The sequence below is a fragment of the Pocillopora damicornis genome, chromosome 13, assembly GCF_964200805.1.
Source record: "Pocillopora damicornis chromosome 13, jaPocDami1.2, whole genome shotgun sequence".
Lineage (NCBI taxonomy): Eukaryota > Metazoa > Cnidaria > Anthozoa > Scleractinia > Pocilloporidae > Pocillopora > Pocillopora damicornis.
In genome coordinates this window covers 9219862-9244694 of record NC_142682.1, presented here as the reverse complement: position 1 = coordinate 9244694, position 24833 = coordinate 9219862, and the positions used below count along the sequence as shown (strand labels likewise).

General features: G+C 37.0%; 3 protein-coding genes across 7 annotated transcripts; 1 reads left to right on the top strand and 2 right to left on the bottom strand.

The window, feature by feature from the left end:
- Nucleotides 1–117: 117 nt before the first annotated feature.
- LOC113673612 (uncharacterized) lies at nucleotides 118–5939 on the bottom strand. Of its 2 annotated transcripts, XM_089192260.1 has the most exons (6): nucleotides 5401–5939; nucleotides 4668–4927; nucleotides 3552–3618; nucleotides 2734–2798; nucleotides 1846–2067; nucleotides 118–903 (listed from the first exon to the last, which is right to left on the bottom strand). In XM_089192260.1, exons 2-6 carry the CDS (start codon nucleotides 4887–4889, stop codon nucleotides 436–438), a joined length of 1044 nt encoding a protein of 347 aa, XP_089048386.1. In that variant the 5' UTR covers nucleotides 4890–4927; nucleotides 5401–5939; the 3' UTR covers nucleotides 118–435. The 2 variants fall into 2 exon arrangements, with proteins under 2 accessions (XP_089048386.1, XP_027045819.2); XM_027190018.2 differs by lacking the exon at nucleotides 5401–5939 and having other exon boundaries at nucleotides 4668–4960.
- Nucleotides 5940–6488: 549 nt separating this feature from the next.
- Nucleotides 6489–12145, bottom strand: LOC113673613 (uncharacterized). 3 transcript variants are annotated; one of them, XR_016182515.1, is made up of 9 exons: nucleotides 11957–12145; nucleotides 10738–10902; nucleotides 10267–10387; nucleotides 9927–9987; nucleotides 8667–8779; nucleotides 8277–8314; nucleotides 7929–8120; nucleotides 7605–7712; nucleotides 6489–6832 (listed from the first exon to the last, which is right to left on the bottom strand). XR_016182515.1 is itself a non-coding variant. In XM_027190019.2 (9 exons), exons 1-9 carry the CDS (start codon nucleotides 12050–12052, stop codon nucleotides 6666–6668), a joined length of 975 nt encoding a protein of 324 aa, XP_027045820.2. In that variant the 5' UTR covers nucleotides 12053–12145; the 3' UTR covers nucleotides 6489–6665. The 3 variants fall into 3 exon arrangements, 2 of the variants coding, with proteins under 2 accessions (XP_027045820.2, XP_027045821.2); XM_027190019.2 differs by having other exon boundaries at nucleotides 8015–8120; XM_027190020.2 differs by having other exon boundaries at nucleotides 7929–7974.
- Nucleotides 12146–12186: 41 nt separating this feature from the next.
- LOC113673603 (uncharacterized) lies at nucleotides 12187–24416 on the top strand. 2 transcript variants are annotated; one of them, XM_089192257.1, is made up of 20 exons: nucleotides 12187–12299; nucleotides 12455–12504; nucleotides 13225–13265; nucleotides 13577–13862; nucleotides 14425–14497; nucleotides 14688–14748; nucleotides 15733–15775; nucleotides 16264–16313; nucleotides 16921–17031; nucleotides 17277–17426; nucleotides 17607–17679; nucleotides 17828–17889; nucleotides 18704–18864; nucleotides 18987–19086; nucleotides 19546–19707; nucleotides 19879–19947; nucleotides 20551–20617; nucleotides 21105–21919; nucleotides 23275–23343; nucleotides 23987–24416. In XM_089192257.1, coding segments are annotated over exons 1-20 (2490 nt in total). In that variant the 5' UTR covers nucleotides 12187–12297; the 3' UTR covers nucleotides 24032–24416. The 2 variants fall into 2 exon arrangements, with proteins under 2 accessions (XP_089048383.1, XP_089048384.1); XM_089192258.1 differs by having other exon boundaries at nucleotides 12188–12299; nucleotides 14431–14497.
- Nucleotides 24417–24833: the final 417 nt, after the last annotated feature.

Genomic DNA, 24833 nt, shown 5'->3' with positions numbered 1-24833 from the left:
ATTAAGCCGGTTTGCTTCGTAACTCCCAAAAGCATTTTTAACGGGAAAACTTTTTGTCGAATGGAGTTGTAACGTAAAGCAAAAGCACGTCTTGGAGAAAATCAAAAAAGATAAAACTAAGACGACCATGTGCATTTATTCCGCAATGAAACGAAATCCATGTTTGCGTTAACCTTTAGGCAAATTATAAATAATTTTTGTACCGAACAAGCGTGGTCAATACCGTACAGTTACTTAAGACGTGACAGATACATATGCATGACATTCTTCACCCACCTCCCACTCAAAACCGTGCTGTCCCTACACTTGATTTCTACAAACTACTAGCTTTGTTATTTTGAAAGAGCTAATGTTATTTAAAACGTGACTGATACATGTGTATGACATTCTTCACCCACCTCCCACCCAAAACCACGCTGTCCTTACACTTGAATTCTACAAACTACTAGCTACGTTCTTTTGAAAGAGGTAATGTGACACAATCCACTCGTTTCCACCCCTAAAGGCAAACACCTCGGCGCAGTAAATGAAGAACATGCGCCAGTTGAAAACGTGCTCATCTACTTGATCGCCGCCATATGTAGTACGGAATATCTCCCTCACAGTGGCTTGTTGTTTATCCATCTTGACCAGCCAGGCTTCTAAAGTGCGAGCGTAATGATTTCCATTGATCTGCCAGTGATGCTTGATACCCAAATCCTTCTGAAAGTACAACAGTAAGTCAGAGGAGGGCATTGTGCCCCCACTGAAAAAATTCCGTGCCATCCATTCCGTGTCTGAATTCTTCTTGGTGTCAAAGTTGTAAGCGAACTCGCGGTGGCATAAAATCTGGACGAACAGCAAACCTCCTGGCTTCAACCAGCTGGCCACTCGACTCATTAACTCTTCATAGTTCTTCATGTGCTGTAAGAAAGGATCCAATGTCAAGCCTTTTGTTAATCGAAAATTAACCCATAATTCAAACTCTTTCAGTAGCAATTGAAAAGGGCACTCTAGGAATGTCTTCTACACTTCCTAAGAGACTTCGCACTATATTTTCCAGGCGGTAATGAATTCTATGTTTTGAGCTAGAAATGATGAGGTACAGCTATGAACATCATTGATCACAACACATGATGCTACTTGAATGTTATATTGATAAACATTTTGCACAAGTACACTTCCACGGGCTGAAACCTGAGCCTATCAAATTCCGTTTTAGCACCACTATACTGATGTTGTGAGTACTGTGTTGTGTGTTGTAATGACCCTCTCTGACTTTCTCAGGAAGCTATGGCACACATCTGAGCTATATCGAGAAATTGTATATGGCATCTAAGAAGTGAGGACTCCAAGTGTTTACAGACCTATCAACTTCTGCATGGGGAAGTTATCTTTGTGTCTGATATAACAGAGTGGTAAGAGTGTGATCAGACTGACAATATAGTTTTATTGATTCCCCTCGCAACAGAGCAAGAAACTGTGCAGCTGGGCATAATTTTTTGTTCCCTGCCTCTTTTGGGATGAGACATCGCAGAAATTCACGCATGAGAATAGGTTTTATGTAATGCTGTTGTTTACTAAATACCTCTTACTAACCGTGCGAGGGCTGCACTGTAAGTTACCAACCAAGTTTTTTCGGCTTGCATTTTCCAGAAAGGAATGTAAAATGACTTGAAATGTCTATTAAGTTATTTCCTAAAAAATGTAAGAAAGTTGAATCACCTTCTACTTCATCACAGTACCTCAACCTACCTTAATTTTGATGTTACCTTGTTAGGAATAGAGCCAAAACTGAAATATTGAAAAAATGCTCCATGATTGAAATACAGTGCTGGATAAGGTGAAACAGGTAACAGTTCTCACCTCAAACATTTCAATGGAGATGATTTGGTCAAATCTTGAGGAAGTGTTGAACACATTGGCATCTGATGTGATACAATTAATTCTAGAACTGAAACCTTTCCTTTGAGCCTCAGATTCAATCCACTCACGCTGAGTCTTGGAGTTAGATACAGTTGTCACTGTACAGTTAGGATAATGTTCACACAACCATAGAGCCAAGCTTCCCCATCCACAGCCCAAGTCCTGTGTAACAAAAAACAATTCTCATTTCACAATTCTGTCTGTAATATGCATTACTATCACCTCACAGACATACATGTTGCCTGGCTTTCTGCTTGCTGGAAGCACAGTTTATCAGTGCATACATAGTTAAGGGTCTCCAATGTAAGTAGGTGGTATAACAGCATGTTTTGATTGAGTACTGTAAAATTGAAAAACACAGTGATCACAATGGCCAGCCTAAAAAAAAAAGGAATTTATCACAGGGAGCCCATGAGATGCAAATTCAAAACAAGTGAATGACTTAGAGCACAGGAAAATTAATTTTAAAGTAACCAAGCTGCCATTGGTTTTTTAGCAGGTGGTGTGAGTTTTCTGAACTGATCAATTTAAAATGCTAGAGACCATAAACATTGAAATAAGCCCCCCCCCCCCCCCCCGTCTTATGCCTCGTGTCTAAAACTTCAAGTTACTAAAAATAGGCCTCAATCTCCCTCCTAACCCTTAAAAAAAAGAGATGTCTAAAGTAGAACTCAGTGGGTTTGGTAGTGTTGCAGTACAAAAAAAATTGTATTTGAAAGCCTACATTAGTTTCCATTTCATTGGAAAAATTATTGCAGACCCACATTTGGGCAGCAGTGAGTAACTTTCTCTAGTAGGTCCTTCATGGGTTTATGCAAAGGTACATACCACAATTGAGTTCCCATCTTCTACCTTAGCTCTTTCACAAACCAGCTTAAGCATAGAGTCCTCCGCTAAAAACCAACAACAATATCTAGTTTTAATGAATTATCATCATCCCAAGAAAGGAGAGGGAATGTAGCATTGTGCATCTATCAAACTGGTAAAATAAGATTATCATCTGCAACTTTTACCAATTGAAAATATGTCCCGAACAACAAATGCTGAGAATGACACAATTAATTCCTCCAGATTATTTGCAAAAATAGACCTTAATTGAAAATTACAGGATAAAGCCCTTAGTTTTCAGAACTTAGGGTAAAAATTTATGGTCTTAAGACAGGCTTGGAGCCTTTTTGTACTCAAATTATCTTGGTAAAATAGGGTAGTCAAGGATTGACATGTGTCTTCATGAAACTATGTCAAAGTTACCAATATGTTACATCAGATGCTTCTGGAATGAAGAAGTTCTTGTTTATTGCCAAGATGCCAAACCTTACTTAGTACACTGTAAAACAAGCTACTGTACTATTTATGAAAAGCAGCTAATAGCAATCCTAATCAGATGATGAATTGGATTTTGGTGTTGAAAGCTACTAGCTACACCCCTTAATGTCCATTGCTACTAAGTCAGAAGGAAAGAAGAGTGGAAAAATGGAGAAGCCTGACTGAAAAACCCTTACAGAACAAACAGGGGATTCAACCAAAATGAGACTATGGGTCCAGGAATTGAATCATATGGAGCCACAACTGTAGAAAGTGAGTTCTCTCATTGCTGCACTTTCTCTCCACCACCAAACTGAATTGTGCATTATTGTTCCAATTACCTTCCTCCAGTGTTGTGACATTTTCTGGCCAGTAGCAGCTACTATATTTGAGTCTTTTTCCAAGTACCTGCAACAAAGATCTAACTTGAGTAACAATTTGGTAGTATCATACATAACTAATATTGGTTGAATTGTGCACCAACCATTTTGAGGCATCTCTTCCAACAAATTGATGCACTCAAAGATTTCAGAATTCCAAATTAAGTGATTCTTTCCAAACTTTGTTTCAATAAGTGGTTTTGCTTTAGTTTCAGTGTTATCTATTTTGATTCCTCACACCAGTAGGTCTTACAAAAGAAGTTCATTGTGTCTGTTATACTGTATGAAAGCACTAACAGATAGGTTTATACATTAAGTGGCTTTAGATTTCTGTCTTGACATTTCTTATGCTTCTAACTAAAAGAGTTTCCCCATTCCATAACCCAGAGAGAGGTACTTCCTAGTTATTTACTAAAGGGTTGTGCCACCAGATGGGGTTGCATTTTGATGACTGGGTTGGCTATGATGGGATTGCATATGGGGTAGCACACTTGGGATTCGGGGGTAAGAAAATAGTGTTCTACTTTCAGTTTTACAAATGTGTCAACTAATTTAGGATGAGCTTCTTAGCAAGGCTTAATAAGTTAAGGTAGATGCTTATAAAACAGAAAGTGACTAAGTTAGGATTGCAAAAATTACATTTGGTTCCATAGCAAGTGGAAGGGGATGGGGGATGGGGGATGGGGGGTGGGAGCCTAGGAGAACAGGGGGCAGGAGAGGGCAGGAAGCGGGAGCAGAAATGAAGAAGGCAATAGTTTGTTATTTATTATTAGGTATTATTCAGTCAAAAATACTTATCTAGCAAAGTTTTGAAATTTCCATTTAACATCACCAGTGCTTAAAAGAAAACTTTGAAAGCAAGAAAACATAAATTTGTACTCAGGCTGGAGAACAGCATTACTTCCAGTGAATTTGGAAATCCCTTCACTTAAATTATGACATAGGTCATAAGATAGCATGACACATGACACATGTACAGTTATACTTCAATACACCTCAATTCTACTACTTGTTTGGGTTTAAATGCTTACTTTTGCCCAAAAGTTACCGATATCGAAAGTAAAGAGGCTCACGCACCGTACGAAAGAAATCAGTCGGTACTTCGTAGTGTTGTTCGTTCGCTCGTGCAGTCTCAATAGCCACCGGAGAGTCTCGCAATTTCTCCACGAACTTCATTTTGAACGCCAACTTTTTTTCGACATCTCTCGAACAATCTAATTTTGTGAGCCACCTATCAAGATTTTGCCGAACTGCTTCTCGGAGAATCTTATCTCCGCCGCTTCCCATTGCTTCAGCCATACCTCAGTGGGCAGGGATAAAGGTTGGTTGCACAATCCCTAAAAAAGGTATATTGTATAAAGGAACCACTTTCTGCGGTAGTTAACCGCTGACCGCTCGGATCCCTCTTACTGGTTTTCAAGTCATCGGGAATACTTACACTGGGTGGGGGTTGAACAAGTTCTGCTATAAATTCCTCTCCAGATAATTCCTGCCAGTATGTTTTCCCAGATTATTTATTAGTCTGGAATTTCCTTCATTTGAAAATTTTTGTCATTTGCATTTTCTTTTGAGCCTGCACCTCTACGTTCATTTTTAACCAAAAAAAAGAACTACATGTAAAAGAACTCTGGATTTTAGGGGGTCCTCCACGTTTCACTAAAGGATAGAATACAACAGAGAAAAAAAACCTAGAGCTATTTTGCGTATTAAGTCCTTACCATCAGCTTTTCTTCCACGAAAATCTGAGGATTCATCATGATACCGAGAGGTCTGATTTACATAAGGCACAACATCAACTTTCGTCACTCACCTTTAACTATTATCAAAACTCCCCACTCATGTGATTGTACCAAAATATGAGGCTAAAAATCAAATTCCAAACGACTGAAAAATTAAGGCAGTGTTTCACCAGACACCGAACTACACCCAGTTATTCTCAATGGTCAAAACTACAATCCCATGTAGATGTCGCTGTTCGTACTGTGCTATGATATCTGAAGGACAGGTGATATTACTACAGTCGCTGTTATCCATCCGGTGTTTGAGTCAGACTATCTGTTCCCTGAACACGCAGGACGCGGATGAAAACATTTCCGTTTCCGAATGATTCGCAGGGTTACAGTGCATACAACCCCAACATCACGAATCTATAATTACTTGTCAAAAGGTTATGACCAAAAATGCATTGTTTGACGCGACAACATTGAACTAATAACGATAGAGAGTTTTTCAAACGTTCTCTGTGTATGTGAGTGCCAATCTCTCGCTCAGACTAAGACTTGGATGGTCCCGATTCAATGTATGCATACGGCAGTCAATGCCCTCCACCCAGCTAAAACGTCCGCCAGCCTTTTGGTGCCGGCTTCAACATCTGCCAACCAATCTTTGGTCTCGTTCCAATGAGCACTCGTCCTCACCTTCTGGGCCCGTTGGTATTCAGTTTCAAAGCAGTGGTTATTTTTGGGTTCACGTGCTGTTTGTTGTTCAAAGCTGGCATGTTCACCGAGCAGATACACTAAATCGCGTCGCAAATTGAAGACATCTTAGATGTTGACCTCACAATTCAACTGGAAAATGGAATTTAACGGTTGAACACACTTGGTAAGCAACTCTGTCGATCAACTAGTACACCTACGTGGTAACGTGTTTGTGTACAGCTTGTCAGTACAACGTGGTTTAAGCTAGAACTGCACTCCAAGCAGCTTCAGTACTTCAGTAGCTTCGCCGGTCTTTTTGTAATTTTTGATAACACAAGTAATGAACATAGCTGGACTCGTAGCCGATCATAGCCACCTAAACCTCGAGTTTGCCATTTCGCCGCATAAGTTACCCTCCTAACAACGACGAAGTCACTCTGATTTTGCCTCACCCCTTCCCATTTATACCTTAACATTCATGTCGAATCTATTCAAAACTTTATTGCAATAATATGAATTAAGCTGGTCCATTAACTGGCATGTCATCGATAAATCCTGGATATTTAGAAATATTGAAAGCGTATAAAAAGAGTAAATTTTGAACATCTCCACTGACTAAAAAAAACTTCCTAAATATAAGTTAAAGATAACCAAAAGCTCAGTTAATAGAGCCATTTATAGAGTCACTGATGTCTGATCCGGAGTCTTCACTTGTTTGTTCCCAAGGAGGCGGGGCTTGTCCTACGCATCTTTTAAGGGCAAATTTATAAACCATAAAGCCGCTTAATCCACAGGCTTGCCAATATTTAACAACTCGGTAAAGTCCTACAATAGATAATTAAAAACAGGTAAAATCATTAACAAATTGATTGAGGCAGTAAGTCAAATCCACAGACCGTATCCTGTGAGTGTTCATAAAAGACAGTGTTGAGATTTGAATTTTGCAAATCGGGAGGTATCCATGTCTCTTGTTTATTATCAAAACTTAAGATACGTTGTATGCCACGGATACCTCTGTCCTAAGGCAGAAGAAAGCTCCAGAAATCAGAGGATTCTATTTTCTGCCATTTTTAAGTATAAATAAAGTTAGCACAAACTGCAATTTCAGTTGCGATGCAAAAATTAACCTAATCATTTGACTGCTGTTTTAAAATGTGCAAAAAAACCATAGCTAGCTGTTTCCAACAGGTTAATATGTGGGAAATGCGTGTAATGTGAAACAAAAGAAAATATTACAGCTTCTATATAAATAATTAAGCTAGCATGATAACAAAAGAATGACAGGGAGGTTCGAATGTGTTTATGTAATTCAATGAAAACCTTGATCACCAAGTGAAGCTGGATACCAGGGGGTAAAAAATGGACTATAGGTGCAGTCGCCCCTTTCTTGACTTAGTCCATCAAAAGAGAGTAAAAGTCCATGCTAGGTGAAAACTTGAGGCTTTCTAGTGCCCTATTTATCCTCTAAATTTTCAAGTGCTATATGACTGCTTGGCTAGAAAAAAATGTGAACTATAAAAATTTGGTAGGTCTGCAATTGTTCTCTAATAGACTATCTCTCTATCACTGGGTCAGGATCATTGCAGGAACTTCTTACCATCATATCTGTATCCTTCTTCTGGAGCATAGAGGCTGTTTAGCTTGTATCCTCTGATAACACGCACAGGTTTCCCACTTTCAACACTCCTGCTTAATGCTAAATTTCCTGTTACAGTAATGCAGGTCAAAGTGGAGAAACAACATCAAAAAGGATATTGAGAATCACATAGAGATCATAAAGGCCAAGCATTCAGCTTCACATTATTTCAGATAATTTGGCAAAATGCACTGGTTCAGATATGATAATTCTACTATCTTAAATACACCTTAAGACACCTTGTTACAGACAGGGAAATTATACATATAGCCAATCTTTCATTACCTCTGGACAGACACTGATCTTTGGATTGAGGAGCAGTACGCAAGTTCTACAAAAATAGCAGAGAATAGTGAAAACAACAATAGTACCCTTTTCATTTATAGCATCCCATCTGGAAGACAGGGGAGGGAGGGGGGAGGATAGCCAAAAGCTATGCCAGCAATCTGTGGTTGCTTCTATCTTCTCTGATGTGTTCTAGGTAAAAACCATTTGATAAACATGACAAATGTAACTCATGAGACTAAAGACTACAAGTTAAATTATGCAAGCAAGCACAAAAATGTGGTTTAGTCATCACTAAAGGGGATATCCAGTAAATAAAAACAAGTTTCGCACAAATTTAGACAATACCTTTGGATTAGCTTTTGTGCCTTTCAAATCTCTTCCACCTGCAAGAAGAAAACTTTCCAAATTCACTTTTCAGTTAATGACCTGACACAATGAATTCAGATAAATGATTCTTCTTAGTATCCTTGGGGCTGAAGTCTGATCACAGCTGTTGTACATCAATGCTAACTTACAATTTATGTGAACTGCAGTGGTAATAAGTAATTCATGACATCTCATGTTTTATTGAAAATTGTATTGACATGCCAAGCATCAGATTACAATCTTACAAAAATTACATATCATGCAATTAAACAGAATTCCGCCTGTGCTTAGTTTGTAAAGAGCCTATCAGAGGCCCAAAGGAAGTCATTTGCTGCTCTGGGTCACGCATCAGTAGAGTGAGATTGTCACCTTCTCCAGTGTATGTAAAACAGACTCCATAGTCAAGGTCATCTTCATATCCCCCAGACAGAGCAAGTGAGTAGCATCCTTCATCGCTCCCATGAATACCAGCTACTGTTGGCCTGCATTAAGTTGATAAACAAATACACTGCTGAATCATAAACATCTAGTCTATTTTAATAGAATCTAGTCTTACACCAACACCAACAGTATTCTCAGCTGTCAGTATCAAATTTTAGAGAAGAGAAAAAGTAGCAACAAAACTGTGGCTAAATATGGTATTCTAAGACCAGAGATACAGTGCATGAACATCTAGTCTTAAATAGTCTGATCTTAATTGACAGTAACTGTAATGAACATCCAAAGAAGACTTTGATTACATAATCATTTGGTTGTGATTTAAAGTAGGGAAAAAGTTCTGTTGTATTTCTTTGTCGAGTTTACAGTTTTCCAATTTTCCTAGTGTACTATTGTTCACAGTTTGAATTATATACTTGGCTTGCATTCCTGATAAACCAGTTTGCAATTGAAGGGCTCAGAGCAAGAACGATCCCTTGAGTTTTCGGCCATTTTTGAAAGTGTCCACATGCCAAAATTCAACTACTTCTGAACACTTTCAAAAATGGCCGAAAAATCAAGGGATCGTTCTTGCTCTGAGCCCTCCAATTGTATACATGAGCTATACCCTTATAGTGGTATGCCCCTTAAGTATCAAGTCAGTTGGAGTTTGGAGATCAACGGAGATAGATCAGAGTTTCTTTTTACACAAGACTGTTCCAGTCATGTAACATTGCAGTTCCTCTAAGCCCATAAAGACAAGATCAGACTTAAGTTCCAGCCTGTTGTATTTAGTTTCCTTTTCTTTTTGATCTCGCTTGCTTTGTAATCAGTCTTAGCTCATTTTTTGATCTTGTACATTTCAATTTCCCTTTTTCAGTTTTCACCGCATGTGTACAATAGTCAGACATTAGCATTAAACAATGTTGAATCAACTTGTGTTGTCGATTCCTACACTGTGGTTGACACTCGCCAAACTCCAGTGCACAACACCCTGTGTCTCCTGCATTGAGTATGCAATAGTAACATCATCTGCAAAAACTTACAGTAAATTTCAACTGCTCATCAGACACTGTTTCTACCAATTTAGGAGTCATACTGGTAAAATTTATCGATGGGCAGTGATACATATTATGTTCTTACTCTTTTTTTCTTTTAAATAGAGTTGTGATGATCTACAGTATGTTAAAAGAACCATAATGACTTCCTCACCGATGTACACCATCAATACAGCAAGCGAGTCTTGAATCCCAGGAGGTTCCCACAGGACAACCTAACAAACACATCAGTTAATGTCAGTTACAAGCAATTGCAAGCCACAATAAATCTCTTAGCTGAAACTTTTGAAATGTCAAATGTCAAATAATTAGGTGAATTAAGGAGAGAGTATTAAACAACAGAAAATAAAATCTGAAAAATGTACATTTAACTACAATTGTACTCTTTGTGTCTACAATGCATTTTGTGTTTATATAAGTGGCATAGATGTAGATTTACAATATTTCCTTTATTGGTCAATTCCCAATAATTCTATAAAATGTTTACAAGTTACCTGGAATCTCTCCAAAGACATTTTCTCTATTTTTTGGTACTCTTAAAGGCTTCCTGTATTCCTGGGTATCATAATCACTATCATCAAAACTGTAATTCTTTAAGTCCTGATTGCTTGGTTCCTAATGAAAAAGATTGGGGACGTGGATTGAAGAGGGTAGACAAAATGACATCCCTATAACTAACTGACTTTTGTTTTTCTTTGATCAAGATAGACCATTTGAAACTCTATATGAAAAGTAAAAATGTTTAAAAGGAATGGACATTAAAGTCTTAAGAATATTGAAACAAGCTCCCAAGTTCATGATCCAAATATTCAAAGACATAATATACACTACAGCTTAGCTTTAAAACAAAAATTGACTTGGCTTAACAACATGTAGAGAGTCGCACATCTCAAAGAGATTTATTTTTAATGTAATATCTTATTGCACCACCCCTGACAATTGGTCCGCTGTCAAAACTACTCCACCTGTCCTCTAATTCTGCGTGATGATCTGAGTCGATATCTGATATCTTTATCCACAAAACTGAATTCCTCATCAGCTTTTGAACCTTTATCTTTTGCCTGTTCTCTCTTCCTCTTCACAGCCTTAGTCTGTAATGGCCTCTTTATTATTGGTCTTGGAGTGAAAGACTACAGGAGTAAAATGTTTATAAACTCAGGCTATATATTTCATCACCTATACATATAGGAGGAGACACCAAATATTGCATGAGACTGGGTTAAGCAATTGAAGACAGTTTGTTCTTTGTCCTATATCATACAAGGAAGGTAGAAGTCTACAATGTATGAAAGCTTGAAAAAGTAGAGAATGAGACTTTTAATTTTTTCAATTTGAAGTTACTTTGCCCAGAGCAACTACCAAATTTAAGGGAAAAAGCTCTCTGCCTCATCCAATCAGCATTTTAGGGGTTAGGTCTCAATTAGGACAAAAGTTTTGTTCCTCTCTCATGCCACTCCACTTTATTTTTTCTTTTCTTGTAACTGAGCAATGTAAATTAGTGGTTTGTATTTGTTGCAGCACAAAACAAATAATCAAGTAATCAAGTGAACAGAGGTCAGAGTACACATGTCTCCATCAAGGGTTGTAAAATGGTAAAAGTTTAAAAATAATAAATGGCCCATACAACAGAGTTTGTGAAAAAAAGAGATCTGCAATAGCAGGAAAGACCATGAAATGACACAAATTTCAGGCTTGTTAGAAAAAAAATCAAGCCAGAAAGAATTATTAGCTAAATAAATGTGCCAGCTAAATCTCTGCTCATTATGCACACAGGAATGCATTAATATCTGTTGAAATTGTTAACTTTCGATTTACTACCTTATTTGTGCTTCCCTTGAGGGTTACCAAGACATATGGGAATTCCTGACTCTTCCCTGTGGGCGGATAAGACTCCACAACCTTCAGGATTGCTTCAGGCAGTTTCTAAATTTTCTCCTTCCCATTCCTTTCGCGGCTCAGCCGCATAAAATTCCCTCACAACCGCAAGCTAGCTCTCCATTTACAGTATGTGAAGACGGATTTACTTCAGGGTGCTGTTGTTAAACATATTCCCTGGCTATAAAAACTGCTAGAAATATCCATATTTTAAAGCCCTGAGAGACCTTTATATGGAAAAAGTATTACTCTCCATAATATTCCTAATAGATGTGAATAGGGCGCAGTTATGCAACTACACTATCATACCTCAAACTTGTCAAGCCCCAGACTTTCAAGTATTTTCTTGTTCTCATTGATATTCTTTAATCTTTGTAACTCGTACTCACTTGCGTGTGCGTTCATAATAGAAGCTTGCTCTTCTTGGCTTCCAATGGAGTCTCAAATAATACTAAATTAACTATGTACTTGATTGTAAGAACATGTGCGTTTTAAGATTTTAACACCACACAAGTTGTTCTTCGTTTAAAACCGCTGACCAATAGAAGACAGGCACTGAATGATGGCACCCTCGCGACCAAATGAAATTATACGAAGCTAAACCAAAACAAATACTTTGGTCATTTTGCAATTCCAAACTGGACTAAGAGATGTAAGAAATTATAGGGAGACCGATGTAGAAAGTAGTTAACCTATCCAATATCGCGGAAAAAGTCCTTTTTTTTATTCAATCTAGAACAGTAAATATCATACACGGTTTGATTTAAGAGATGTTGTCAGTTGTTGCTTATTTTTTTTTCTTCACAGGCTAAAAGTTAACACTAACAAGGGCAAGCTCGATATAGTTTTGAATGAAGGTCAGAGTATTCACCGTTTTATTAAATGTTTATTTCCACGATTTTGATCGAATCTTTCAAGACCTCATTTATATCACTCTTAGATCAACGTCAAATTTCAATTACAACCTTGTTCATTATGGCATAAGAAAACCTTGTGAACACTGTCAATTCATTGATAACTACTCTGATAAGTATTGATGGTACACCACGATCCCTTCTCAATGTTGAGGTTCATTCTCTCTCTAATTGAGTTGAGAGATCAATTGACGCATTGACAGCTGTTATTGTCACTGTCATACACTGTAGACGATCACGCTTGCTGATCAGATGTCATTAATCCCAACATCGACTAGGGGGAAAGCCATGACTATAGATTACTGGGCCACTTTTGGAGATGCTTTTTAAAGTAGCCTGGCGGAGTCAGTTATTTGAACAGTTGTGTTAGCAGTTATAGGTAACTGATTGAAGAGTTTTTCTGGTATGATTCTGGGATTGCTTTTCTGATATTTAAGTCCTATGGAAGTGCATTTACCCATAGTCCTCAAGATCAACTACATATTTTTGCACTTTTGGTGATGACTAGCATCCCATGTACTAATATATATAAGTCCATGTATATGTAATTTTTTTTCTGTTTATGAATATATTTCAGTCAGTTGACAGAAAATATAATCTCCTGAGACTTTGTATTTTAGTAATTCCTGTAAGTTGCTAATTTAGCTTTTATTTTCATTACAGACAGCTTATTTAAAACAGGGCCTAAGGAAAGAGTTGCTAAGGTATTGAAATGTTCGTTTGCTGGTAGTAAAATGATCTTATAGTCTCAAGCTTTGACAGGATGTGCCTGTTAAAGGAGTGTCATCTTCTGAAACCAAACATTTTGTTCCTGATACTCAAAAGATTTTTCCTTTTGTAGTTCAATGTGGTCATGTTAATATGTTTAAAGAATATTTGGATCCAGTGTACTAGAAACTATTGCGTGTACCACATGTACCACAGAAAGTTGAAAATTAAGATAGCAATTTCTTTCAAAAAGTTTCAGATCAAGACACAATTGAGCTGCTCTTGCTTGATTGTTGTTATTTTTAAGGGAAGACAAAGCTCAAAAGGTTTCTCAGGAAGAACCTCTCAAGTTCACACTCTTCCTCCCAAGACACACCACTTTAGAGAAGATGGCAAAGCAAAGTCCTCATCCAAGCCACAGAAAAATAATGTCCAAGATGATAAACTAACAAAAAGTCAAAGTATCCGAAAAGATGAACCTCCTACAGATGCTAGTTACTTGACAAAGGACCAGTTGTCAAGAATTCTGTCATCTCTGAAATCTGCAGACACTGAGCATGAACCTGTAGCAGATCTTGAAAACACATATACAGGTCAGTCTGTTTGCTGTTTATGTTGACGTTTTGTGATCTTAAGAGAGAGAAGGGGATTTTCTTTGTCTTTCCCATGCTGCATAATGTTGTGTATTATGGTTCGATATACTAACTGTAGAGTAATGTGTGAATCAGACCAAGTGCTCCACACAATTGCTTTACGAGAATACAATGAACTTAATTAGATATAAAGATATATAAGGATAATCATGTGACTGTGGTCAAAGGTATCCTAACCAATAAAATACAGATTATCTAATAGCTAACTTAAAGGTATTTATCCAAATGTAAGAAGAAACACTATATTTAGTTACACTGTTAGCATGTTACTGACTGCACCAAATGTTTGTTGTTGTTAAGCAATTTCTACCATTGACAATGAAATGGCAGTGCAGATTGAATGTGTAACATATGATTTATATAATTTATTTCTTCGTTGCATGATTTAACTTGTCTAAGATGAACATTAAATGATAGTGACCCCCACCAAGTTGCTGAATTCCTCTGGAACAATGTCAATACATTTACATACCTGTACATGAACTGATTTATATCAACTCAGTAACAGGGTCAATGGAAAGTGCTGCAGAACAAATAGCAGTTCATCAACCATCAATGAGAGACAATAAAACAAGGTAAATTAATTATTAAGAAGATGCAAAGCACTTTAATACTATCTTTCATCTTTACAAACATGTGACCATGAATAGGAATGTAAATGCAGCCTGTATAAGAGTTTCAATTATTGCACACTTTGCTTCAAAAGAGGAATTTATTTAAAACTAGGTCAAATCTGTGATATCTCTCCATAAAATTTCTTATCAGGAGAAAGGTTCAGAAATCAGAATCCAAAACCGAAGATGATATTTCTGATAACCAGGAACAGGTAAGTACATGTTTATTATTTTGTGTATTATTGTTTGTATCACAGTGTAGTTACTTTTGATGTTTCAACTGCCTACTGCAAGGCATCACCATTGTTAGGTGATAAGGCTGAGGTACAAGGTCATAATTTTACAATAATTTAGTAATTAACAAAAGAATTACCTAAAGACAATTTTTAACATGGCAGAAAGTTGTAAGGTATTTTTATAGTATTCATTTGATAACTAATTCTTGAAAATGTACATAACAATAGTTGCAGTATCGAAACTTGAATTAAATAATTTCAGCACTCCAAGTTGTGATTAAATTTGCAGGTAAGTTTGCCAATGTGGTCACCTGCTCTTGGTGGACATGAAGAAATCTGTAATTAGTTTACATTACTTCATCTTTATGGCATGAAGTAGAAAAAAGAGATTAATTATTTGATATCAATTATATCAATTCTTAGATATCAATTATGTTCAGAAATACTTTCTTTCTTGCCATCTTGGCCACGATATGTTATGTTTATTCTCCCATGTAGTATATTTTAGAAGCATTGTAATTGGTTACTATGTTATACTGCACAAATTGTCTCATTCCATATTTTTTAGCTCTACATTGCATTGTTTAGTTTTAGTTTTTTTTTGGCAACTTAACCTTTTTTTATCTGGGGACCAGTTAAGGATTCTAGGTTTGAAGTCAGGCAACTTGATCTCTCATCGCTGGGAAATAGCATGTCACTTTTTTTTTTCTTTTTTTTTTCTTTCTTTCTTTTCTTTTATTCTCGTAGTCCAGTGTAGTGGTATTTTCTTTGTGTAATAGAGTAAGTGTAATGTAAATTTATGCATGTAGAAATTTGTGATGTATCTTGCGTACTTGTAAAAACTGTAAAAACCCAAAAACAAATAAAATACAAAAAAAAATGTCACTGAGCAGTCAAAGTAGTCAGCTTAGCTTTCATTATGCATAGCTTATTATAAGTAGTGTTTCCTTTTCTGTGTAGGTCATTACTCTCAGCAAAAATTTGCAATGGAAGAAGGAGTTAGGTATGTGTAGTAATAAAGTTAATACATGGCATAGTATGACTTGTTCAGTATCACTGGCAGTTTGAAGCATGTAACGAGAACAGATTTTAGTCAAGTGTCATTAAAGCAAAGGTAAAGTTAACATTGCAGCCAATTAGAACAGTGGAAACTATCACAAAGAGCCTAATGTATGAAAAATTGATGAAAACTAAAAAGGCAAACAGCATTAAGTATGGGAAAATATCAGTGACCAAAACACAATTGACTTTATTATTGCAGCTGAAGGTGGCAAAGGTCATATGGACCAATCACATGGTGAATTAGAGAAAAACTTTAACTGTCCAGGACTAATTTCCATACTAAATTTTTCATATGTGCCAGCTTTGAAATTTTTAGAAATACTGAGCAGTGGAAGTTGTTTACTAAATAGCTTGGTTTGTTTGCAAAACATGTTTTCAAAAACCTTTTTATGCTTTTAAATTGTAAATGTTCTTATATTGTGATGACAGATGAGCAAATAGCCCTCAAACAGGAATTAAAAGCTAAAAGAAAGTTACTGGTAAGTTGATGTTATCAGAATATGTTAATGATAGAATTATACTTAGGGTAGTTTGTGATTACAAATAATTTTTGTTGTTGTTAACATCACAAGTATCTTTATTTACTATCTGTACTAGTATTATATGCATATTGTCATCCAATTTACATGCACTTTCTTCATGTCATTCTTGAATCAGATCATGGTCCAAGGGTCTTTCTGATCACTAAATGGATAGAATCCTTTACTCTATACAATGTGTGTACTATTCATAGTAGTGTCACCCTCTAAATTTCCTGGATACCAGTTTTATTGTTTTTGTTTTTACAAATCTTTATTTACAACAACATACATTAGTTACAATACATACATTAGTAATTACAACACATTACCTTCAATACATCTTTTAGGAAACATTACTAACGATGAACTGCCCATGAAATTAATATAATATTTAACATTAATTGAATACTACAATACTTTCAGTAGTAACATCAAGTTCATTATTTTTAATGTGTACTATTATTAGTATTATTAGTACTTGGCCAGAATTTATTGAACACAATTAAATAATTGTGAATTAATAATTAAAAGGCAAGTGATTATCCTTGCTCTTCTGTTAATCAAGGATAAGGATAATGAATTTGAAGAATATAATCCATGGGGCAGACCTGGAGGAGGAGCTCCAGTAAGAACTCAATCTGGAAATATAGTGGCTGACTACAAGAAAATGCATCAGGTAAAGGTATACTAAAGTTGCACAAAATGTCTTCAATTTATTCTGATTTGGAGACTTTAATTTACACTGTCTTAGTTACGTATAGATTGAGAACAATTGAGAATCACAGAGTGTACAGATTGAGAATAATAGGAGTTGTAAAGAAATTTCACATCAACTAGTTAGAGGTCAGATGTTCATTGCTACCCCCATTTAATGTAATAGGGAGTCAATCCAATTTACAAGACTGATTTAACTTGTTATAGGACTTGACCTCTAAGGATGAAGACAGTGTTATGTCAGCTCCAGAGTTTGACAGTGGCTCCAAGACAAAGACAACAGCACACAGTTATAACACGCATGACCTTAACACCACAACTACTCCTGTGGCTATGAGAAGTTCATTTGCCATTGGGGTGAGAATTCTACCTAAATGTTTTTTTTTGTAATCAGTGTAAAGTTCACATTATTGGTGTTAAAACATTGTAGTGGTTCATTGGTTTCTAAGGACTTTTTCATATGGTCCTTCTGTCAGTCAGTAACAACATACATCTGCACTGAAGTCTGTGCATTTGTGCATACTTTTTCCTGATTAGGCTCCTGGAGTTGTAAAGTATGAAGAGTATCAGTGTAAAATTGATGAAAAGAAAAAGTGGCTCCATGATCTTGGTAAGAACAGAATGACGATGGAATATATCTTCTTTTCTTGATGGTCTATCTGAATATTTTTTCAAAACTGCTGCAGCTTTTGATTTTTATTTGATATTTCTTGATGAAGAATGGCGATTTCAATTAAACTGTCATATATCTTGTACAGAACAACAGATAAAAGAAAAGAAAGAAAGACAGGCTCAGGAAAAGCAGCAGCAGTTACAGAAGGTAAAGTGGCTTTTTTTGGGTCCAACATATGACTCCCCTATTTTACCAGATAAGCTTAAGAGGTAAGTTCTAGTTATAAACTTAATATAAAGTCATGCTATGAAGACATGACTGCATATTTTGCCCAATCACAAAATAATCAAATTATTAATCCTGACACTGGTAATACTTGAGCCATTTCTAGAAAATGATAATTGGTATTGATATCATGTTTATTATGTCTTACAACATGATTGGAAGATCTATTTCTGGCATCTTTACTCTTTGTATAATGTTAATGCAGATGCCACTGAGTCATACCAACTCCCATTCTATCATTTCTCATGGAGGTGCCTGCCACTGCTCAAGGACACATTTGGGCAGGGCCAGAGCTCTATCTAACCTTAAGATAATACTATTTTTTATTACATTGGTTGAATGTTAGGGCATTAGACCCCCAAAACTAGAGGGAAGGTTCAATTCATAATAATTTTTTTTGTATGAATATAAAAGAAATATGCACCGTGAGAAAGAAACATGCTTTCTTTTCATTCAGTGAACCTGGAGACTTCAATCAACCAGTAATCATCATATTTAAGTACCCTACGATATACTTGCTCTTTCACATGTACACTTAGGCCAAGCTGTTCAAAGGGCGCTTAACAGTATCCAACAGATAGAGATTTATCCAATGGATAGTGTTATCCACCTTTCGAACAACCTTCCCTTCAACAAAGAAACAAGTTTATCACTGAGAATTATAATTGTATTTAATTTTCAAAGTCCTTTGCGGCGTTCAAACCTGATGCATGACTGTGTTGCTATTTACCAAAAGGAAGCTCGAGAAGAAAAGTGGAAACAAACAGCGGTGTTTTCAAATGAGTCCCCTCCGGCAGCTACTGCTTTTGTCGTCAATAACACCACAGCTGCTACAACACAGCAATCGCAAATTCATATTGAAGCAGCTTCTCCTTCTCCACTAGACAGTAGTTTCAGGTACTGCACATTTAAACAGTGAAATCCATAGACTGGAAGAAAAAGTTGCCAGAATTATTTGAGGAACTAAAAGTAGAGAGCCATTTTTGCTCTTAAAAAGGAAAATATGTGATGTCTTATAGGGTAGGAATTCATCATGCCCGTGGTCAAGGATTGCAGAGTTTAGTTGAGGTGAACCAAGATGAAATGGAGAGAAAGAGGCTGAAAACACTTGAACATCAGGTACTGTCACTGATTTGAAAGATTTCCTACTTATTCACGCGCAACGAATGAATCGTCTTTTTATGTTGTACTACTTACAAATATTATATGCACTTGTTGACTTAAGTGATTTCGTTGCATGTGGCTTATTTGGGAGAGTTTCTTTCGTGGCTTGACCAAATTTGTGTGAATTCTGTGAGCTGTTTCTATTTCATTGCATTACCGGCAGGGATGTAACAATATTGCAACGTTTTACATTACACGTAATGAAAATTGCTATCTGCTCACTATGAGGTTACGTTTATCCACTCATGCTATAAGTCGAAGGACCTTTAAGTTTCACATGACGAGGCGTTATGTTTTCAGACTGCTCATATTTTAATATTAACCGAAGACTCTAACTTACATGACTTAACGTCTTTGTCAGGTAGTGTTAGATAGTTCCTATGAGCCTAAACGTGCTTGCTGGAATGTTTACAGCGTGCAGTAAAAGAACAAGTAGAAGAAAAAAGGCGTCTTAAACAGCAAGAAAAAGAAAGGAGACTGAAAGACGAGACTGAGAAAGAAAGGACGCTGATGATGGAGCGAGAAAGACTGAAAAAACAGTATGAGGAGGAGCTAAGACAACGAGAGGAAAAAGAGGTTAGTTTTTATGAATCATTCACTCGACATTAATTCAGTGAACAGGACGATCGCCTCATAGCACTAATATCGTCCCCCTTTTTTTTAGGAAGTGTACACTCTGTCATCAATTCACTGATTTGTCTCGTAAGTTCAAACCAATGAGTTCTAACCATTTTCATTGCCTTCTAGAATGAAGCAAAGCGTCGAGCAGAGGCATTAGAATTAAGTATATTGCAGGCGTACGAGACAGCTCAACAGGTATTCTCTGAATTTTTACAGCAATACCCTCCAAATTAAACGGCTATTCAGTGATGTTAGGGAAACTTTAGTTCCAAAAAAAAAGCGCTGTCTGATACCGAAGAATCATGACAGATTTTGTTACGAGGGCTAATTCAGCCTTCTAGGGGAAATTCATGATGAATACGACATTGCACCACCCACCCCTTCACGGGTTTATCTTATCAGATTGGTATGTTTGTTACGATTGTCGCCTTAATACTCAGTATGATTAGTTTTAATGTGATCGTCAACTTTATTTTGTCAGTTTTAATATTTATATACAGCTCGAAATATGTGGATTCCTCCATAACTTTGGATTAATCGTTGTTTTAGCTGTGACTATTTCTTTCAGGAATTCTCTTCGTTTGTGATCAGGACCACAAGTGCTCACGCATCGTCCTGTTAATCTTCTTATCAACTGAAACCAAAATCTCCTATATCTATTTAATAAAAAGCTATCACGAGTTAAACACAACAACCATGTGCATTTCTAAACTTTTTTTTATGGTTCTTTTATTGAAAAACCTCCTACTTATTGCACTTCATACTAACAAGAGTTATTTTGTTTTAAAACTCCGTCAGGAAAAAGCTGCCAAAAGGATCCAGCAGTTGGAAATGCGCGGTCACGATGTGTCTGGACTGAAGACTCGTATGTTCAATCTATTATTTAGTCAATTTTCACCACCTTATTTATTTATCATATAAGCTGTTTATAGATGTAGCCAATTCTGGAAATGTATAGTAACATTACGAGACAAATAAGTTGTAGATGAACACTTCATTTCTGGTTGGGTAATGTCCATTCAAGTTCAAACGAGAGCATCTTTTACAGGTTCAAATATCAAGATATCATACAAAGCCGTCATATTTTCCGGCCTTGATTGACGTTTTCGGTTATTTTAACGTACCTAGTTTCGGTCCTTTCTTCTTGTTTTCGCTAAACAAGTTGTGTTTAATCTACGATATGTCGATTTGATATGAAGGAAGTTTTAAAGAAAGGAATGCTTGAATGAGAAACACTGGTATAGAACGAACCAAGCGTTTTTAGCGGCGTGGTTCAATTGATATTTAGAATTGTTTTTTACTTGTTGGTGTGGTGAGTTTTGACTGAAGATTTTTTATATTGATCTCTATAGCTGGCCTGGTCTTGAGGCAACGACATTCATCTACAGACACATCTCATCTTGATACCGCTTCTGTTTCACCCAGACCAGAACACATCCGGTCAACCCCGCAACACAAGGAATTACTCGCAAAGACGAATGACATGCTCATTGCTTCAACAGAACAGGAGAATACTTCATTTGAATCGGAGTTAAAACAGTTGAGTTTAAATGCCTCATTAGAATCAGAATGGATCTCTTCATCTCCTGTTCCTTCTGTACGGAACAACCCACAGGCAAAGATTCAAACGAAAAAAAATTCTCCTTCACGTGCTAAAGGAGCGGCTCACGTAACTACGCGGTCACGATCAGAAAGAGGACAGAGAAACAAAGAGGCACTTAAGCCACGGAACAAGCGTCAGGGTTCAGTAGAAAATATAACAGGTGGACACGAGGATGGTGCAGCAGCAGCACAGCTGGCTCGTCCCTTGGAGGATGCCTTTATGATACCTTACACTCGCACTGCTAGTGCTACATTCCATCCAGTTCCAAACACTCCACCTTCAGCACAGGCTGATAATGTTAGTTCTCGTCAAGATCAGAACCCCATGAACAGAAATAAACAAACACATAAGAAAGCGCAATCTGTTGTGACTTCTCGAACAACTACTACCCAAGCTGTCCAAGGTCGGCAGACTGTTAAAAGTGAAAAGACAGGAAAACAATTTTCAGTTACTCTGAGAAGTAGACATGAAATAGTTCAACATTCTACAGAAGCCGGAAAACGAGACGTCAAAGGACACCAAACAAAAATACAAAACGAAAATGCCGGCATTTATCCAATTCAGGTGAGGTCTGCCTTCAACGCGATTACCTCTCGAAGTACATGTACTAGGAGCTGGACTATTTCTTGGAGAGATATGTACTTTTCGTTCGTGTGTGCATGCGTCTTAAAGAAATAATGACGGAAACCTACCCTTTTTAACTCGTGAATTGCGCGCATGCGCAAGAGCGAGGTATAGATACGATGTGGGGAATAGCATTCGCTCGCTCGCTCGCTCGATTGGTCGATTCCTGTAAACTTTTTTTAGATTTTAGGCTTTTGAGTACATTTGATAGTTTTTGGCGAGCAATAAACAGACGAAATGGCGACCTTTGTTGCTAAGAATAGTGGTGGGGTGAAAAAGAAGCCAATGATAATCTTAAAAGAGTTTTTTTTTTCGTTTTAGTTTCAACAAGCGGCGCCAGCGACTGGCAAGCATTCAAGGATTCACACTGAAATAACAACAACCTTCGTTTTTCATAAAATTGAAATTTACAATCCTTGAACTTGAAAACAATCCGAAGATTCATTGAAAATATCACTTACTGCGAAGCGCTCGGAGTTTACAGATGTTCAAAAGCTTTTTCTGTTATAGCGTGAGATTGAGGACAAAATTGATCATTACGTTTCGTCGCGTGTGTTTTTCCTGTGTGAAGCAACAGAGGATGCCGGCGACTGACTAAATAACAAGTTAACACGAAAATCAAATAACACTTAGACAAACAATTTTAGCTACCGATTTTCAGTGAATTTTTAAAGAACAATTTTCTCGTAAGTTTCAAGACAATTTGAAGATTCAACATATATACAACGTACTAAAATGCGAAAGTTACACACCACAAAATTGATAAATAGGCCTGAAATGAAATTCTATCTTGTTATTGATTATACGTTGCCTAGCACGTGACTTAAATCTACCCAGGCGGAGATCTAAAATGACGGTGGCAGGCTTGGCTTAGTTATATCACTCAAAACTCGTTCCCGTTTGTCTCATTTGATAAAGAGGGAATCGTTAATGTTTTCATTAAGACAGTATTGCCTTGATTTTCTAATATTTACAACGAAAGACAGTAAATTTCACTTTTCACCCACATTTACTTCCAACCTTTTCTTTTGAACCAGAAACAAAAATGATAGACGTTTAAAACACATGACATCATCCACCTTGTTAAATGTAATAGCATGATCATTTCAATTGTAATGCCTTCTTGTCCCAACGTTACTTTGTTTCTTTGCTACATTAGCGAACACTGAACTACTGCTCGTACTCTAGATGACAATCAACCACAAAATTCCCTAAACCAGATAACATTAAACATAATCTCAAAAATCATGTGTCAATTCACGAGTTTGCTCACAGAGCACTTTGATTTCATTTAGGCTTCTCCAGACCGTGTACCGACAGCACGTCAAGAGATGATTCTACAGCAGCTTGCAGTTCTACGACAGGTGAGGAGCACTTCGTCGTACTTTTCTTCCGTTATTCTATCTTCTTCATGAGTTTCAATATTAATCACACCTTATCTTGATACAATGATTATTGGTTCACTGTGTCTCAGTCGGAGCATGAGCTAGCGAGAATCTCGCTTTGTTTGGGGTAGGTTACTGCCGCTAGTATAGTTCTGAAGAGAATTTGTTACAAGGAGAGGAAAACACCGTCCTGGCATTGTCCGCAAATCGGAAACCAAGTATATATAAAACTTTCGTAAACAGCAAAGCGAGAAGTAAAGAATTACAGTTATGTAAAGTTGAGGAAAGGGCCAGGTGAGATGGAGATTTCAACACAGATCTGCCTTCTTGAGTCAGTTGACATAATGCAGCGCCAAATGTAGAGAGAAGTCACTCGCGCAAAGAGCATCGGTAAAGAAGCGTTACAATCTTTTTCATTCTTGGTCTTACTTTTTAAATGCAAATCTATGCTGTGCTTTCTTTATTTCTTTTTATTTTGATGAAACGTTACGTTCATCATTTTTCCCCTCTCCAAAGAGTTGTTGGTGCATTTGACCATCACTTGAACGATAATGCAGTGCGCCCGTGCCTTTCTAGAGAGGATGTTTCATGTGCTGAACTGGGTAATTTTTGGTTTCTTTAGGGTTTAATTCTGAAAGAACGAGAGCTCCATCACAGTGCAATATGATGAGCAGCCTAATCAAGAAAGGACATACAAATTCAACCAGTCTGTGTTTTTTACATATAGAGCCCGAAGCGAGTAGGTCATTCCTCTCGCAGAGGACCACAGCTAAGAATTCATCATAACCATACTCACGCGTGCTGCTAAATTCACGTCTAAAGGTGTGCAATGCAATGCAGATTGTTCTTAAGCTGTGCCTCAAAACCGAAGCAGGAATCAAAGAAAGCGCGAGGCCCCCGTTATGTGTAATGTTGTCTTAAGCCTGAAGTGGTATGTAATACGATATTTAAAAGTTGTATATAACAGTATGTCGTCTGGATACAACAATTGCAGGGAGCTGTAATAAAAGATAAACCTATCCGCCTCAGATTAATATTAAAATCTTCTCTGCTTTAGTGAAAGCCTTATCGGTGATGAGGCCAATAGGATGGTTGGGCGGTGATATCTATAAACGGTGGCTCGGAACAGTTTGAATACACATAAATCAAAGATTAATAATGGTAATTGAACTGAGTGAAGTGCAATTTGGGCTGAAATCATACGCGTGATTTCAAAATCGAAAGAGCGCTCAACCCAAGTTCGATTTGTAATCACAAGTATGCTTTCTGACCAAAATTGCACGACGCGAGGTTCAATTACCACTTTATTGCGTTCATTTTGAAATCGCCCAAATACAGGACTTAGTCAGTTCAAATATTTTATTGATGCAGTACTGAGCCGGTTTGAAATTAAATTCATCCAATTTTTTTTTTTTTTTGGGGGGGGGGGGAGGAAATAGCAGTTTTGGAAACAAAAGTTACAAAATTTG

Coding starts and splice junctions, on each gene's coding strand:
- LOC113673603 (XM_089192257.1), top strand. Junction 14,498..14,687: donor ATGAGAGACAATAAAACAAG/GTAAATTAATTA, acceptor ATTTCTTATCAG/GAGAAAGGTTCAGAAATCAG. Junction 15,776..16,263: donor GCAATGGAAGAAGGAGTTAG/GTATGTGTAGTA, acceptor TTGTGATGACAG/ATGAGCAAATAGCCCTCAAA.
- LOC113673613 (XM_027190019.2), bottom strand. CDS start 12,052: ATGAACGCACACGCAAGTGAGTACGAGTTACAAAGATTAAAGAATATC. Junction 8,315..8,666: donor TTTTACATACACTGGAGAAG/GTGACAATCTCA, acceptor TTCTTCTTGCAG/GTGGAAGAGATTTGAAAGGC. Junction 6,833..7,604: donor AGAAGGATACAGATATGATG/GTAAGAAGTTCC, acceptor TATCTATTGTAG/GACTTTACCGAGTTGTTAAA.
- LOC113673612 (XM_089192260.1), bottom strand. CDS start 4,889: ATGGCTGAAGCAATGGGAAGCGGCGGAGATAAGATTCTCCGAGAAGCA. Junction 3,619..4,667: donor CGACTGATTTCTTTCGTACG/GTGCGTGAGCCT, acceptor TCTTTGTTGCAG/GTACTTGGAAAAAGACTCAA. Junction 904..1,845: donor TCTCCATTGAAATGTTTGAG/GTGAGAACTGTT, acceptor CCTTTCTTACAG/CACATGAAGAACTATGAAGA.